Genomic DNA, 15,743 nt, shown 5'->3' with positions numbered 1-15,743 from the left:
GCTTCTGTTACATAATCTTTTTTTTTTGGTGTCCAATGTTTGTAGATATGAATCTGGAAAAAAAAAGATAAGCATCTTTTTTCTGAAGGCTCTAGCAGTCACTGTGAACCAAAAGTAAACAAATACATCTTCTGTTGGTAAGCACAGGAAGAGATAAGCATCTATAATAATAAAAAAAAGCATAATATGCTAATTAGACCAGACAAACTTCTGGAGGAAGCCGGGGCTGCAAGGGAAGCCCAGGTCTCTAGTGCCAGAGGGAAGCCAGTGCCGGCAGCCGGGGGAAGGAAGGCCTACACATGCATGAATTTTACGCATCAGGGCTCTAGTCATGAATATAATAAGATTCAAAATGAAAATGTGTTACATCTTTTTTACCTTAGAACATAATTCCATGTGCTAAATGTAGTCTGGCTTATAGATGTATTTTGTTGGCTACCTGGATGTGTAAATAAAAACATGTTTGTTGCCAACATTTAAAACCTGCAAAAGTTTCATAAAAATTTGGGTCTTTGGCCTTCTTGAAATTGGAAGATCTAACACGGGGCCTGGATTCTACATGGCGCCTTTTGGCTGGAACAGAATAGGCTGCCCTAGTTAAATGAATATGCATTCTCAGGTGAGCATACACTCCCATATGGCCTCCTTCATCCATTTATGTTTCCTGTCAGTCTTCTGTAGGCATTTGAGTTTGCAGCTCCTATATTAAAGAATGATAATTGTCAGTGTAGTTGATGTGGGAAAATGGGAACTCTTAGGAGTGTAATCTAATAATAACTGCAAAACTGAAAATGTATAGGTTTATTTTTGCAGGTTTAGCAGTTTAAAATTTAAAAATTAAAAATTGCAGATTTAGCAGTTAATAAATATTCATAGGTATTTATAAGTATTCATAGGTATTTATTCTATAAGAAATGACAGGTATGCAAAAATGTATATCCACAGGTATTCCTCTTAGCATTTAATAGCAAAAAGATTAGAAACAGCTCATAAGTTTAATAGGGGAGTAATTAAATGGATTGTGGTTATTCGTGCAGTGGAATACTATGGAATCATTAAGAAGACAGATTGTAGCCTGGAAGAAGATACACTGGATTATTTATTAGTAGTATCTTTGGGCGAATGGGATTGTAGGGTAATTTTTATTATTCCTACATTTTATTTTTTATTTTTCAACAAGGCTCTTGTATTAAATAAAGGTACAGTATGTTTAAAATAATCTCTGGTTCTCATTTCAGCTACCAAGTTTCCAAGGCGGTTCTGCCAAATTGAACCACCCGGGGCTCCAACTTCCCACTTAGATCAAGATTTTACATTCAGAATTCTCGTTCCTTGAAATTGCTCAAAGAAAGGGGAATCAGTGTCTTCAAGTAGCAGGAACCATCTTGAAGCCCAAGAACCAGGGTAAAGCCTAGAGTAGCATTTTCAGGCATCTACTTGCAGCTCTGCCTCCATTCACTAATCAGGTTATCAGAATTGGCCTCCTTTATTGTCAGGCTTTACACTACAGTACTGAGAATGAGGGGAGCCTTAGTAGCTTCTCATATGAATTGTGCTCTCCTGGCAGTTGCAAGGTTATGTTGATAAAAGTGACCCTAATGGGAAGGTAGAATGGTACAGTGGAAAAATGAGTGAGAGTTTGCATCTTTGCCATTTCCTTGCTGGTCATAATGTATTATCAAAAATTGAGCCAGCCTGGAAATCCTGGGGTAAGCTTTATATAGTCAAGATGTATTATAATTTGTATATATTGCAAATTAAACTTGGCAATTTTTTGTGTGGATTTTTGTGATTATGTTCATAAGAGTCAGGGCATATTTTCTTAACCTATGTACCATACTGCCTCCAAAAGATTTTTATTTTTATTTAACTCATTATTTTGGACACATTTCTTTTTATTTGTGTGAACCTGTGTTAGTTTTTTTTTTTTTTTTACTAACTTTCTGGATAGGTTAAGAGCTCTCCAAGTTTGAAGTCTCCATCTAGTGGTATCTTTTGAAAGCATAGAGGTGAGAACCTGTGATAATGCGTTGGCATTTATTCCTATTTGGTCCACTAGGTGGCAACAAGCCCTAACTGAAGAGCCAAGAGCAAAGGACTCAGAAAAATATAAGAAAACATTGCTTATACGGTAAAACTCATAATTAAACAACAGAAAATCAAGATTTTCTGAAAAATAATACTGCTAGGCCTCAAAATCTGAGAGAAGGAATGAGCCTTTAGCTCATTCTAAGAGCATGTATGAAAACTCTAAAAATATGGGACCCTGGCTGGGTAGCTAAAGGTTATAGAGTTATCCTTAAATGTCAAGGTTGTGGGTTTGATCCCAGGTCAGGGGCACATACAAGCATCAACCAATGAGTGCATAAATAAGTGGAACAACAAACATCGTTCTCTCCCCTACATCTTCCTCATCCTCTCTCTCTCAAATCAGTTAAAATATATATGTGTGTGTATATATATATATATATATATATATACACACACATATTTATGTGTGTGTGTATATATATATGTATATATATATATACACATATATATATACACATATATGTGTGTGTGTGTGTGTGTAGATAGGTAGATAGATAGATAGATAGATACTGCCTCCCTTCCCTTGCCCCTCAAACTTCAGAATCTTGACTTATTCAGTGGCTCTCCAGTCACATTTCTTTGACAGTGGTATAGTTCATATTTGGAGCGACATATACATTTCAAAGTCTAATTACTGTAAATTTTAAAAATAAGGATACTATTGAAGTAATACCTATCATTATACACAGCATGTATCAGACTAATTTGAAAATGATGTTGTTGATTGAATCATAATTGAAGATTAAAAAGCAAGAATAGCAACAATTGAAAGCTGCTGTTAATTCCCCCAGCTGTTCTGAGAATTATAAGATTTTCAGCCGATTTTATGTATATACTTGCAGTAGAGTATTTGCAACATTGCCGCCCATTTTGTAGTAGCCAATCTTCTTAGTATAATACCAAAGAGTCTCTTATTAATTTTAGGGGTTAGGTTTACGCTTAGTTGGATTTTATAAGTAGTTAACAAACTACTTACAAGTAGCTTTTATTCATAAGTAGAAATGAATTGAACATCAGTCACTCATAAGATGGAGATGAATGTTGAATTAATTCTTTACATTTGAGAATCTTGGGGCTAAAAGATTGGGAAGGAGGAGAGGTAGGAAAATAGCTACAGGCTAGCTAGAAGGACGCTTAGTGCAATGAGCCTTTGAAACTTAGATGTGAAATAGAAAAGGGTTTTTTTGGTGACTTAATCTCACTATTCTGGGTATATGTGTGTATGTAGAGATATTTATACTAATAGCTCTAATACTGTTGATAGAATTGCTACTCATTATGTGTTCAGTTCTGTTGACAGAATAGTTATGTGAATCTAACACCAAATTGTTTTTCCTTGTGTTGAATGGAGTAGACTTATGTAATTGAAAAGGAAATAAAATCCTTTATGTAAAGATTTTGTGCTGGAACTTTTGTTGATTTGTTGTGTCTGGATTGTTTAGCATCTTAGTTGTCCATTATTCTGTCAGCATAACTAAGATGCAGTACGCCAAGCCCTAAACATGATTTTTATCAAAATAATTTTAGTTGTGAGATTTACTTTCTGTTCCTTTCTCTGTCTCTGTCTCTCTGAGAGGTTTTGTTATACAAAAAATTAAAATTAAAATGCCTTAGTCACCCTTTCCTAATAGTCATAATTTTGACAATTATCTTTCACCAAAAATATATTACATTCTCTTCACTTAATGTGAATTCTGATGTTAGTTTCAACCTCTGACCTTTGTTTTCTCTTTTGAAACAGGATAAAAAATATCACCAAGCACACATCTCATAAGTGACATTGGTAAATTAGTGGAAATGGTCCCATAAATGCAGATGAAAGATCAAAGGGTCATTTTCAAAGCTTCAAAAATACAATGGGAAAAAAAATACAATGGGAATAGAAACATTTGGGAGAAATAGATTTGGATTGAGAGTTGTTATGGCTGCTCACAAGTTAGTAATATAGTGCTGTCATGTGTAAAGAATACCATCCGGCAGGAATTACTGTTGATTAGTCGTCGTCTTCTTCTTTCTGCTTTCTTCTTCTTCTTTTTAAAAATATACTTCTTTATTGATTTCAAAGAGGATGGAAGAGGGATATAGAGAGAGAAGCATCAATGATGAGAGAGAATCATTGATTGGCTGTCTCCTGCACTCCCCCTACTGGGGGTCAAGCCCACAACCCAGGCATGTGCCCTTGGCCAGAATCGAACCTGGAACCCTTCAGTCCGCAGGCCGATGCTCTATCCACTGAGCCGAGCTGGCTTGGGCTGATTAGTGTTCTTGACATGCTTGGTACGATCTATATTCTAACTTATTAGTGATATGATTGTTACCTAATGTTCAGAATTATAAGTAAACCAAGGTAATATAGAAAAGAACTACCTTTAGTGGGGTTTGCCATGTGTCAGGTGCTTTGCTAACTATTTTATTCTCACCCAATATAATTCCCATCACAACCTTATCAAGTATGTGGTGATTCCCAGATGAGAAACTTAAGGCTGAAGTTTAAGACTATAGTGCCTCTCATTGCCCTGTTCATAATAGCCAAAGAAAACTTCAGAGCTTTGAGAATCTGATCTAGTCTTAGGGGTTGTAAAGAAATATATGAGTTAAACACAAGAAGCTGAATAGTGAAGAAGTAACTGGTCTAAATAGAGAGTGAGTGAAGTGATGCTGGTACTTATCTTTGCTTTCCTGGTGACTCAACTTCATATATTTCTTCTCCTTCAGACTGATAGTCTTTGCTTCTGTGTCCATGATGGAAAATGGATACCTGTGCTCTGCCCTACTTTGTCATGTCTTTTCAGTATCCATACTCAACACAGACTAACTGAAGCATTTGTGTTCAAGTTTTCAATGCTCAGCAAAGAGGATAAGCCTAGCTTTGGTCAGGTGTCACTTTCTACTATTCTGCAGCTATGCTTTCTACAGGTCCCTTTTCTTGATAAAAATAGTCCATTATTTCCTCCTTTTCCACTGCGAATTTTTCCGTCTTTCAGTCAAACATAGGTAAATCTTGCATCTAAAAGAAATCTTTGCTTTTAAAGAACAGACATTTAAAAATAATTTTTCTTAATAGCTCCTGATTATTGCTAAACACTGGGAAGACATAGATGAGTTAAAATAATAAACATAAAAGTCACCTTTAATTCTACAGTGTAGAGATTTCAATTGTTAACAGGTTTGCTTCCAGACTTTTAGTCTGCTTTTTACTTTAAAAAAAAAACAAACATTAATTTCAGACAGGAAAGGAGAGGGAGGGGGGGAGAGAGAGAGAGAAGCACCCATGATGAGAAAGAATCATTGATCAGCTGCCTCTTGCACGCCCCCTAGTGGGGATGGAGCCCTCGACCTAGGTATGTGCCCTGACTGGGAATCAAACCATGACCTGGTTCATTGGTTGATGCTCAACCACTGAGCCATGCCAGCTGGGCTGCTTTTTACTTCTTAATCAGCCAGTGTGTGTGTGTGCGCGCACACACAGAGATCTTAGTATGTTGTTTAGTATCTATCAGGTTCTGTGTGAAATGTTTTACATGTATTCTTACTCTTCAAGGAGCCCTGTCAAGTAAATACTATTACCACATCTCCTATGATGACACAGATTTTCTAGTAAAGGGGAACTAACTTGTTGAGGTTCACATAGTTGGCTCAAGCTCTTCACCATTAGCTTTCCAGATATGTATTTTCATCCATGACTATCACTGCAAAAAACTGTTCTGTCTAAGACTATCAGTAATATTTTAAATTTCCTGCCTTCTTTTCTGGCCTTGTCTCATGACCTCTTCTCTGCCTTCTACATGCTTTAGCCACACTTTTAATTTTATGAAAGCACTATGCCCTATGTACACATGCCATCCATTCCCTCTACTTGGAATGCTCACCCCACCTGCCTCACCCAGGGAATTTGCACTTACCTTTCAAGTCTTCATTTAAATGTCACTTTCTTCAGGTTACCTCCCAGACCTTTCTCACTTCCAAGACTGGATTGGTCTCTTCCAATATTTGCTTCCATAGTACCTTAGTTTTCTATTTTGCAGAACTTTTCACACTTGGAATTATTTGTCCATTAGAATTTGGCCTGTCAAACATACTTTTGTTTCCTCCATATTTTCTGACATTTGTTGTAGTCGAGGTACATAGTAAGTGTCTAATAACTATTTGTTACCTATCTTTTTTCTGTACATTCACTCTTAGCTCCATGCTTATAAATCACAAATGTGTATTCTCTGTTCAAAAAATGAACTCCTGTGTCTTTCAATTCGAAATTGTTAATTGCTTAGTGCACTCCAGGGCTCTTAATTTAGTTAAGATTAATCTAGAGAGTTTGGCACCATTTTGACTTCTTGCTATCTTTTCTGTTTGAGCCAGTTCCTTGGAAGTTGGATCAGCTTTATTGAGCCAGAAAGATGGCCACAATATTTTAATTGAAAAAAAAAATTATGAAACATTATGTATAATTTGTGATATTTTATCTAAATATAAATTCATGTATTTTAAATCTCTGAAATATTTGAGAGGATACATACTGAACAAAATGATGGGAGGAGCTTACTAGTAGACTTTAGTTTTCTCCTTTGTATGAATTTTTCAGTGACTAAATAAAACAGCTATTTTGAAAAAAAGAAAACAAAAACAAAGCTAAAATAGCTTTTTGAGATAGCCTTTCTATTCTTTCCAATCTTGCTGCCTCAGCCCATTTGTGCAACACATTTCTCTTTCTCTCTCTTTGTCTCTTTCAGATCTCTTTTTCTTTTCCCCACTTCATCGGCTTGGTAAACTTCCAGAAGTCTTGCTTTCATTATCTCTTTTGAGTGCTCAGCACTTAAAGTGGCTCCCTGTTATACTAATTCTAAATTTTTCTGCCTGGTTCTCAGGTTTTCTGTAATTTGTTCTTTTACCTATCCAGTGCTACTCCTCATGACTCCCTGACACAATCTGAGAACCATTCTGCTCTTGTCCCCTATATACCGCACATATTTTCTCTATTGCTGGTATTTACTTATAGTCTCATCTGTAGAAAATACCCTTAAACTCATGTAATTGTCTGTCTTCCATAGCATTTAGTTTTAGCTAAGAGAAACTGCATAGGATTTTGGTGGTTAAAATATGTCACTTTTTCATTGGCATATTTCAAGACTGATTTTTTTTTTTAATGATTTTTTAAAAAAAATACATTTTATTGATTTTTTACAGAGAGGAAGGGAGAGGGATAGAGAGCTAGAAACATCGATGAGAGAGAAACATCGACCAGCTGCCTCCTGCACACCCCCCACCGGGGATGTGCCTGCAACCAAGGTACATGCCCTTGACCGGAATCGAACCTGGGACCTTTCAGTCCACAGACCGATGCTCTATCACTGAGCCAAACTGGTTTCGGCAAGACTACTGATTCTTTGTAAATAAATGGCATGTTGTTCAGATGTACATTTTTCAAAGAACATGTCAGACATTCTTTTTCAGTTTTGTTCAGAAAATTTGGAAATAATTGGTGTTTGAAAATAAAGGCCTAGGATACAAGGTATCCTGAAAAACAGCTTTATCTGAATCACTTTCTCTGTGTCTACCAGTAGGAAAGAAAGAAAACTTTGATTTCTATAAATACTTCTTGGGTGGAACAGTCATCTAAACTTAATGTTTTATTTATTTATTGTTTATTTTTTTAAAAATATGTTTTATTGATTTTTTACAGAGAGGAAGGGAGAGGAATAGAGAGTCAGAAACATCGATGAGAGAGAAACATCGATCAGCTGCCTCCTGCACACCCCCTACTGGGGATGTGCCCGCAACCAAGACACATGCCCTTGACCGGAATCGAACCTGGGACCCCTCAGTCCGCAGGCCGACGCTCTATCCACTGAGCCAAACTGGTTTCGGCTATTGTTTATTAGTTTTTTAGGGAGGTTTTAGTTTTTGAGAGTGCAAGAACTCAAATGCACCAGTCTCTAAATAACATCAGACACAATTTGATATGATGTGGTTGCCACAACATGATGCAAAGTTTTATGTACTCTGAAGAGAGAGAATTAATAGTAACATGAGTTTGACTATACCTGTCTGTACTCAGAAGAGTTGTGGCAATATCAGATGGTGGCAGATAAGTTTGGGAAATAGTTGAAAAGTATATGGCATGAACTGTAGTGTGGTGGAAGCTGGTGTTAAGTTGGTGAGCTTGGCTTTGCTTGGACCAGCCTTTGGTAGCTCAAAAATCACCTGGTGAGTTTGTTATAATAAAACTAGAGGCCTGGTGCACGAAATTCATGCATGGGGGTGTGTGTGTCCCTCAGCCCAGCCTGCACCCTCTCCAATCTGGGATCCCTTGAGGGATGTCCGACTGCCCGTTTAGGCCCGATCCCGGTAGGATTGGGCCTAAACAGGCAGTCGGACATCCCTCTCACAACCCAGGACTGCTGGCTCTCAACTGCTCGCCTGCCTGCCTTCCTGATTGCTCCTAACCGCTTCTGCCTGCCAGCCTGATCACCCCCTAACCACTCCCCTGACAGCCTGATTGATGCCTAACTGTTCCCCTGCCAGCCTGATTGCTCCTAACTGCCCTCCCCTGCCAGCCTGGTCACCCCTAACTGCCCTCCCCTGCAGGCTTGATTGCCCCCAACTGCCCTCCCTTGCAGGCCTGGTCCCTCCCAACTGCCCTCCCCTGCTGGCCGGATCACCCACAACTGCCCTCCCTTGCAGACCTGGTTCCTCCCAACTGCCCTCCCCTGCTGGCCGTATTTATTTATTTTTATTTATTTTTTCCTGCTGGCCATCTTGTGGCAGCCATCTTGTGTCCACATGGGGGCAGCTATCTTGTGTGTTGGAGTGACAGTCAATTTGCATATTACTCTTTTATTAGATAGGATAGAGACCTGGTGCATGGGTGGGGGCTGGCTGGTTTGCCCTGAAAGGTGTCCTGGATCAGGGTGGGGGTTCCCTTGGGTTATGGGGTGGCCTGGATGAGGGGCCTGTGGTGGTTTGCAGGCCAGCCACGCCCCCCGGCAACCCAAGCAGAGGCCCTGGTATCTGAGATTTATTTATCTTCTATAATTGAAACTTTGTAGCCTTGAGTGGAGTCCAGGACCGGCCAGGGTGTGCGGGAAGCTTGGCTTCCTCCATTGCTGGGGAAACCCAAGCCTCTTGCTCGCTCTGTGGCCGCAGCCATCTTGGTTGGATTAATTTGCATACTCACTCCTGATGGGCTGGTGGGCATGGCTTATTGGTGTATCGGAGGTACGGTCAATTTGCATATTACTCTTTTATTAGTTAGGATACAGATTTTGGGGCCTTATTGTTGGTGTAGAGAAGAACTCCAGAATCTGCATTTTAAAAAGAAACTCTAGATCCGTGGTCGGCAAACTGTGGCTCACGAGCCACATGCGACTCTTTGGCCCCTTGAGTGTGGCTCTTCCACAAAATACCACGGCCTAGGCGAGTCTATTTTGAAGAAGTGGTGTTAGAAGAAGTTTAAGTTTAAAAAATTTGGCTCTCAAAAGAAATTTCAATTGTCGTACTGTTGATATTTGGCTCTGTTGACTAAAGAGTTTGCCGACCACTGCTCTAGATGATTCTGATGCCCAAACACTGACCTTAGCCCCATATTTTTTCTGAAATCATCTTTTTTCCCCTCCATTTTTCTTTTGTCTTTGATTATTCTTTTTAGTTCTTGTCTCACTATACCTGTATTTTTCCTTCCTTGCAGTCCCAAAAATTTTGGAAGGCTAAGTTGACAATATTCTCCTCCTACTGCCTTCTTTAATTGGACTTTTGCTGTGAGAATCTGTTTCTATTTCAGACTTAAGTGTATGGTAAATTATTCATGACCAGGGTTCTTGTTTTCCTGTCATAATCAAATGAAAAAGTTAGTGGCTCATCTTAGCTTATGTTATAGGATTCAAAAGGTTGATACTGCATTTTAAATTTTATTAAGAAAAATGAGCCCTAGCCGGTTTGGCTCAGTGGATGAGAGCGTCAGCCTGTGGACTAAAAGGTCCCGGGTTTGATTCCGGTCAAGGGCACATGCCCAGGTTGCGGGCTTGATCCCCAGTAGGGGGTGTGCGGGAGGCAGCCAGTCAGTGGTTTCCTCTCATCATTGATGTTTCTATCTCTCTTTCTCTCTCTCCCTTCTTCTCTGAAATAAATAAAAATATATTTAAAAAAAGAAAAAGAAAAATGATGTGTACCTGTTATCTCACTTGGGTTTTTTTTTTTTATTTGAGGGACATGGTTTGCAAAGGCAAAAGAGAATATATAAGTACATTTGAATAATAATAAGCAGGGCAGTCATACTAAGGCATATTATATAGTAATTTAAAAGAATGAGTATGCTGTAAAAGGTTTGTTGTGGAAGGCTGTATACAATGTATAGCTGAGTGAAAAAGCAGGTTGTACAGCAGTAAGTATAAAATGAACACATTTTTGTTTAAGCCACCCTCCAAAAACACACAAAAAAGTTCTTTAAGGATATAAATATTTAGTTTATGATATTTTATTATCTTAGTAGATAACAAATAAATAAGTTTATTATATTTTATTTGTAATAAGTTATTAAACTTATTTTTTTTATAGCAAAGGAAACTTACTGTTTACTTACTATATTTGTAGATGATTTCCATTGAGGAAATGGATTTTCAACTTTTACTTTATATATTTCTCTATTTGAATATTAAGTAATAAATAGCATGTGATTTTTTTTTTTAAATCCTTACTCGAGGATATTTTTTCTATTGATTTTTAGAGAGAATGGAAGGGAGTTAGGAGGGGGAGAGCGAAAGAGAGACACATCGATTGGCTTCTTCCCTCACACACACCCAACTGGGTCTAGGGATTGAACTCTTGATCCTTTCGTCTGTGGGCCTAAGCTTTAACCCAGGGAGGGTTAGGGAACCTTTTTTCTGCCAAGGCCATTTGGATATTTATAACATCATTCGCGGGCCATACAAAATTATCAACTTAAAAATTAGCCTGCTATGTTTGGTCATTTAATGAGCTCACCCCTAATGCCTTGGCAGGGCCAGGCCAGATAATTTCGTGGGCCTTATGAGGCATGCGGGCCACACGTCCTCCACCCCCTGCTCTAACCACTGAGCACCGGCTAGGGCAGCATGTGATTCTTTTTAATTTAAAAAATTATGAAAGTATTGATTTTTAAAAATATGGTGTGATGTCAAGTTGTATAGTTTATTCTTACAAAATGTCATTTCTGTAACAAAAGAACATCTTTAAAGAAAGAGAAAATGAAAGTACCAGGCATTCAAAGGTACTTTGAATGGTACTTTGTTATTCTGAAAATGTCAAATATCCCATTTTATAATAGTATATGTTAATTATTTCATATTAGAACCAAAGAGAGCACGAGAGGCATTAGCCAGTATATTGGATACAGCGGCAGCTCCTACCCAGCACAGGAGCTGATGAACTCTCTGCACATGTGGCCTTTGTTTTCCTTGGGTTGCTTGGTCCGCAGTTTGCATTCATTGATCAGTGAGTTGGTTCAGACTCAAACCCACCGACAGCAATGAATGTTGAGTGCAGCCATCAGTGTTTCCTTTGGTGGAGTTGCCTTGGCTCTCCCCGACTCCTGGCTCTTCTTTTCCACACTGATTCTTTGAGGTCTGTGTCTGGCCTCTCTCACTAACTAACCATTGAGGAGCCACATAATTATTGATAACATTGACAGTAGAGCTGGGAGGTTCTGAAAGATAGGGAAACTATGGTTCAGAGAAGAGAAGGGGCTCCTGGAGAAGCTAGCAAGTAGCCCTGTGATCACACAGCTGTGCTTGCATACTGGGAGGTGTAAATAAGAGTTGAGGACCCTAGTTCTTCCTCTCTCTTTTGAACCGAGAATATGAGTGCTTTTCAAGTTAAATTAGCACAGGTTATGTTTTGGATTAAATAATAATAATAGCTTTCATATATAGAGCATTTGCTGTGTTCTAGGAATGGTACAAAGCACCTTATGTATTATGTCATTGAATCTCAAAACTCCATGAGGATAGGTATTCTTATTATCCCCCATTTTATATATGAAAGCATTTGTCTAGAGTCACACAGCTACTTAGGGAGTTGAGTCAAGATGCATTCCAGATCTGTCTGACTCCAGACCAGATTTTACTTGAATTTAACAAACATTTAAATAAGCATATGTGTGGATGGAAATAGTGAGGCAATAGCTGCTTTCAAATAGCTCATATTCTAATGGGGCTGTCAAAACTTACCCACAGTAACTATAATTGGAGGCAGAATGTGATAAGAACTGTGCAGACATTGGAAAATTTTGTGCTATTTTTGTTTATTATATCCTCCCCTTGCCCCTAATGAAAAGTTTTGAGGGTATGTAGGAGAAATGGGTATAAAATACTTAGATTTTGCTCCAAAATGAAATACATGTTTTTTAATAAACGTTTTCTTGCTATGTTCTATTTCTTACCAGGATGGCACATTAAGTATTATCATGGAGCTCTTCTCATCTTGTTGGAATGAAACACTTACTTGTCAAAAACACAACAAAACACAAAGAATAATCGGCAATAGAAATAGAGGAGAGCTTTTAAAAAATTCACTTTTGGGGGACAGGCATTGGGACTGTTTCTGGTGATCCAATTTGGCATGCGAAGGTACAGCCTGCTCTTTTGCTTCAAAAATATGGTGTTGTCTGTAAGGAGCCCAAGGTACAGTCAACGGTCGGTGGTTTTTTCAAATCCCAAACTCACCGACAGCGTTGAATGTTCCTTGGAGTCCTCTGAAGGCGGGATCCTGGCCCTGGCAGCCCTTCAGCCCGTACCCACATTTCAGGAGCAGTGATACCACTGCTGATATAGGCTCACATTCTTTTCAGGTTTTAAGTTGAGAGTACTGTATTGATTTGTGTACACCAGAGAGTTAATGAACTTTAGGATTGTGAGACTGTAGTATTTATATAAGCACACATCAGATGGATGTTTGAGAAAATGGCTTTGAATGATACTTTGTAATTCTGAAAATGTCAAATACCCCATTTTATAGTAGTATATGTTACTTATTAAAGGGTGAGGGTAAGAAAGAATTAACATAATTCAGTACCCTACTATGTGCTGAGATTTGTTTATTTTTATCTCATTAAATTCTCAACAACTCACTTTTATCTCATGAGAAAACTGTCTTAGAGAAATGAAGTAGGTTGCCCAAAGTTACATAGCCAAAAGTCAAGGTTACAAGCCAGAGCTTAAATACTGGACTTTATGATTGCAAAGCTCACTGATCATACTGCCTCCTCTCTTTTCCACCACAAACTTACTGTTGAATTTCTGGGGATAGAACCTTCTGTGAGAGTAAACATCCTCTTCTTGTTTGCCTGTAATAATAGTTGGTAAGTCTGTAGGTGAAATGTTTCATAAAGGAAGATGAAAAAAATTAATCTTTATACTTTATAATCTCCCTAGCTGAGATCTGGGATTACTAAATTATCGCAGAGATTTATAGTAGTCTGCAGGCTATTTTCCATATTGAAAAAACAAAAAATGAATGAAAACCCCCACTACCTAATAGAAAGCCTGCATTTCTCAGTGAGTTCACAAGAGAGGGACTAAAATGTCAGGTGTCTTTGCTTTTGGAGAAAGGGTATCAGTGTATTGTAGACATACTGATTATTTTTACTGGCTATTGGCTGGGTCCTTGATGAAATATCTGGAAAATGAATTAATTATATGGAACTCTTCAGAATGTAGGATTTACCAGTATAATAGGAGGGAACCAGGAGTACTCAGTAGCAAAAGGGCTTACAGAACCACTGGCTGAATTGAGGTTAATCTTTAATCAGGGATAGTTATTATATTTGCTTTAGGTTTAAATATTAACGGTTGACTGTTCTCAAATTTATTTTTAAAGTAGCCAAATGGTACATATATTAAAAAATCAACTTCTGAGAATTTTGTTTGAATGTAAACTGTTTACATTCTGCATCAGTTTAATTGTTCCACTCGCTATGTCAAAACACTTCAGTTAGCCAGCTTTGTTGAGTTCTCAGTAATAGGGCAGTAAATGGTATACAAATGACAACAAAAAAATCAAACAACTGTTACTATGTAGTATTTAAAAACTCTTTACTGGGTTTATTTTAAATGGTCTTCCCCTTGGCCTGAAGAGATGCTAATGCTTTATACCATTTGGATAAATATTCAGACTTAAAAAAAATACTAAATTCTGCTACACTGAACCATTAGATATTTGCAAAATACCATTGCTTAAATTTATGGCATTCTAAGAACACTTTTTATAAACTTGAAAAACTAGAGAAGAGTGAAAGGTAGGTTTCTAGAATGACATAAAAGTGTTTCCTATAATTAATTTTCATGGCAATAAAGCTTTCAGCATCCTCATTCCTTTAATTTGCTTTAAGTCCTTAATTTTATTCTTTATCATAAAGTGAGTTTAAGGTACATATTGCATCTTTTAAGTGAGTTTGGCTATAGGGTTTATGTACTCAAAGGAAAGGTAAAGTCTAAGGGTTAAAAAAGTTCAGGGTTAAATTACCCTTATCGAAGCTACAGATTTAATAAATTAGGCCAATTATTCAGTTCTTGATTTAGATGGGTTTTGAGTTTGCCAAAACTCACCATTCTATCCTTTGTCGTTTCACTTACCTCCTTTCTTTTCTTTTGCAGATGTGCTACAAAATATTGAAACCCACATTGCTCCAACTTGGAGATGTAGATGTTTTCATACTCCTCTTGAAGCCTCTTGATATACTTGAAACAAACAAAAAACAAGAAGCATAAACTCAATTAAATAACGTATTTTAGGGGTTAGTAGCATAGGAGTCACTGTCTTAGGTGGGTGACTGCCCAGACACTTCCCAGGCACTTTGCAGGGAGCATCTCTGTAAGTGTTTAGGGAAATGCTGCTAGCCTTGATCACAAAGTTGTAAAGATGACAGCAACATGTCAGCATGAATTCATGTTCCTCTTAGAACACTGATAGTGTTCTTCTTCATTCCTTTACTAATTCAGCAGCAGAATCCTAAGAATTCTTTCTCCTACATACAGCCCTTGCCATCATGGAGCCCACTGTCTACCCAGGGAACTAGACATAGACCCATCTGATGACAAAGAGGATGTTTGCTGTGCTGGCAGAATGATATAATCCATGTTAAAGATAACAGAGAAAAGAAGTGTTAATCCTGCTTAGAAGTATTAGGAAAGGTACATCTAAATGGTCACATTTGATCTGAGCCTTGAAGGTTTAATTGAATTTTCACTAGACACAGAAGGAAAGATATTCCAATAGAGGGAAAACTCTGCACAGCAAACTGTAGAGGCAAGAAAGTTCAGGTAGGGAGAGATCAACCAAAGGACTTTATGCATGCATATAAGCCTAACCAAAGGACACGACAACAGGGGGGGTGAGGGCATGAGTGTGGGGGAGGGGTGGTAGGAGGGGTAATGGGGGAATAAGGACACATATGTAACATCTTAATCAATAAATTTTTTTTAAAAAGTTCAGGTAATGGTGAGTAGTGAGATTAACCCCTCAGAGCTTCAGTAAAGATGCAGGACAAATAGTACTTGTCTTTTTTTTGTACACAGTTGTGAAAAGCTATTGAGGTTATGTACGGGAAAGTAGCATGCAAATATAATCCTGGGTCTCACATTTCTCATTGCTATTGGTTCATATGTGCTACAGTAGAATAAATAAAG

General features: G+C 37.9%; 1 protein-coding gene and 2 non-coding genes across 6 annotated transcripts in view; 1 reads left to right on the top strand and 2 right to left on the bottom strand.

Moving 5' to 3' along the window:
- Positions 1–15,439, top strand: part of LOC129151572 (nuclear receptor subfamily 6 group A member 1-like) — a 61,518-nt gene extending 46,079 nt beyond the window's left edge. For 2 of the 4 annotated variants that reach the window (XR_008558228.1, XR_008558229.1), the window contains exons 3-4: positions 1,239–1,404; positions 14,712–15,439. Coding sequence is in view for 1 of the 4 variants with exons in the window: in XM_054726811.1 (XP_054582786.1) it covers positions 1,239–1,336 (98 nt within the window). In the remaining 3 variants the exon portion in view is untranslated. Of the gene's footprint in view, positions 1–1,238; positions 1,719–14,711 lie in introns of those variants that run through there. The other 2 variants (XR_008558227.1, XM_054726811.1) reach the window with 2 other exon arrangements.
- On the bottom strand, positions 11,527–11,606 carry MIR181E (microRNA mir-181e). The gene has a single exon (NR_129077.2). It is a non-coding gene; the product is annotated as a microRNA mir-181e (primary transcript).
- On the bottom strand, positions 12,730–12,809 carry MIR181F (microRNA mir-181f). Its single transcript, NR_129078.2, has one exon. It is a non-coding gene; the product is annotated as a microRNA mir-181f (primary transcript).
- Positions 15,440–15,743: the final 304 nt, after the last annotated feature.

The sequence above is a fragment of the Eptesicus fuscus genome, chromosome 15 (genome assembly GCF_027574615.1).
Source record: "Eptesicus fuscus isolate TK198812 chromosome 15, DD_ASM_mEF_20220401, whole genome shotgun sequence".
In the NCBI taxonomy this organism is placed as follows: Eukaryota; Metazoa; Chordata; class Mammalia; order Chiroptera; family Vespertilionidae; genus Eptesicus; species Eptesicus fuscus.
Note: the sequence above shows the minus strand (reverse complement) of the source record. Positions and strands in the feature narration are given on the sequence as shown.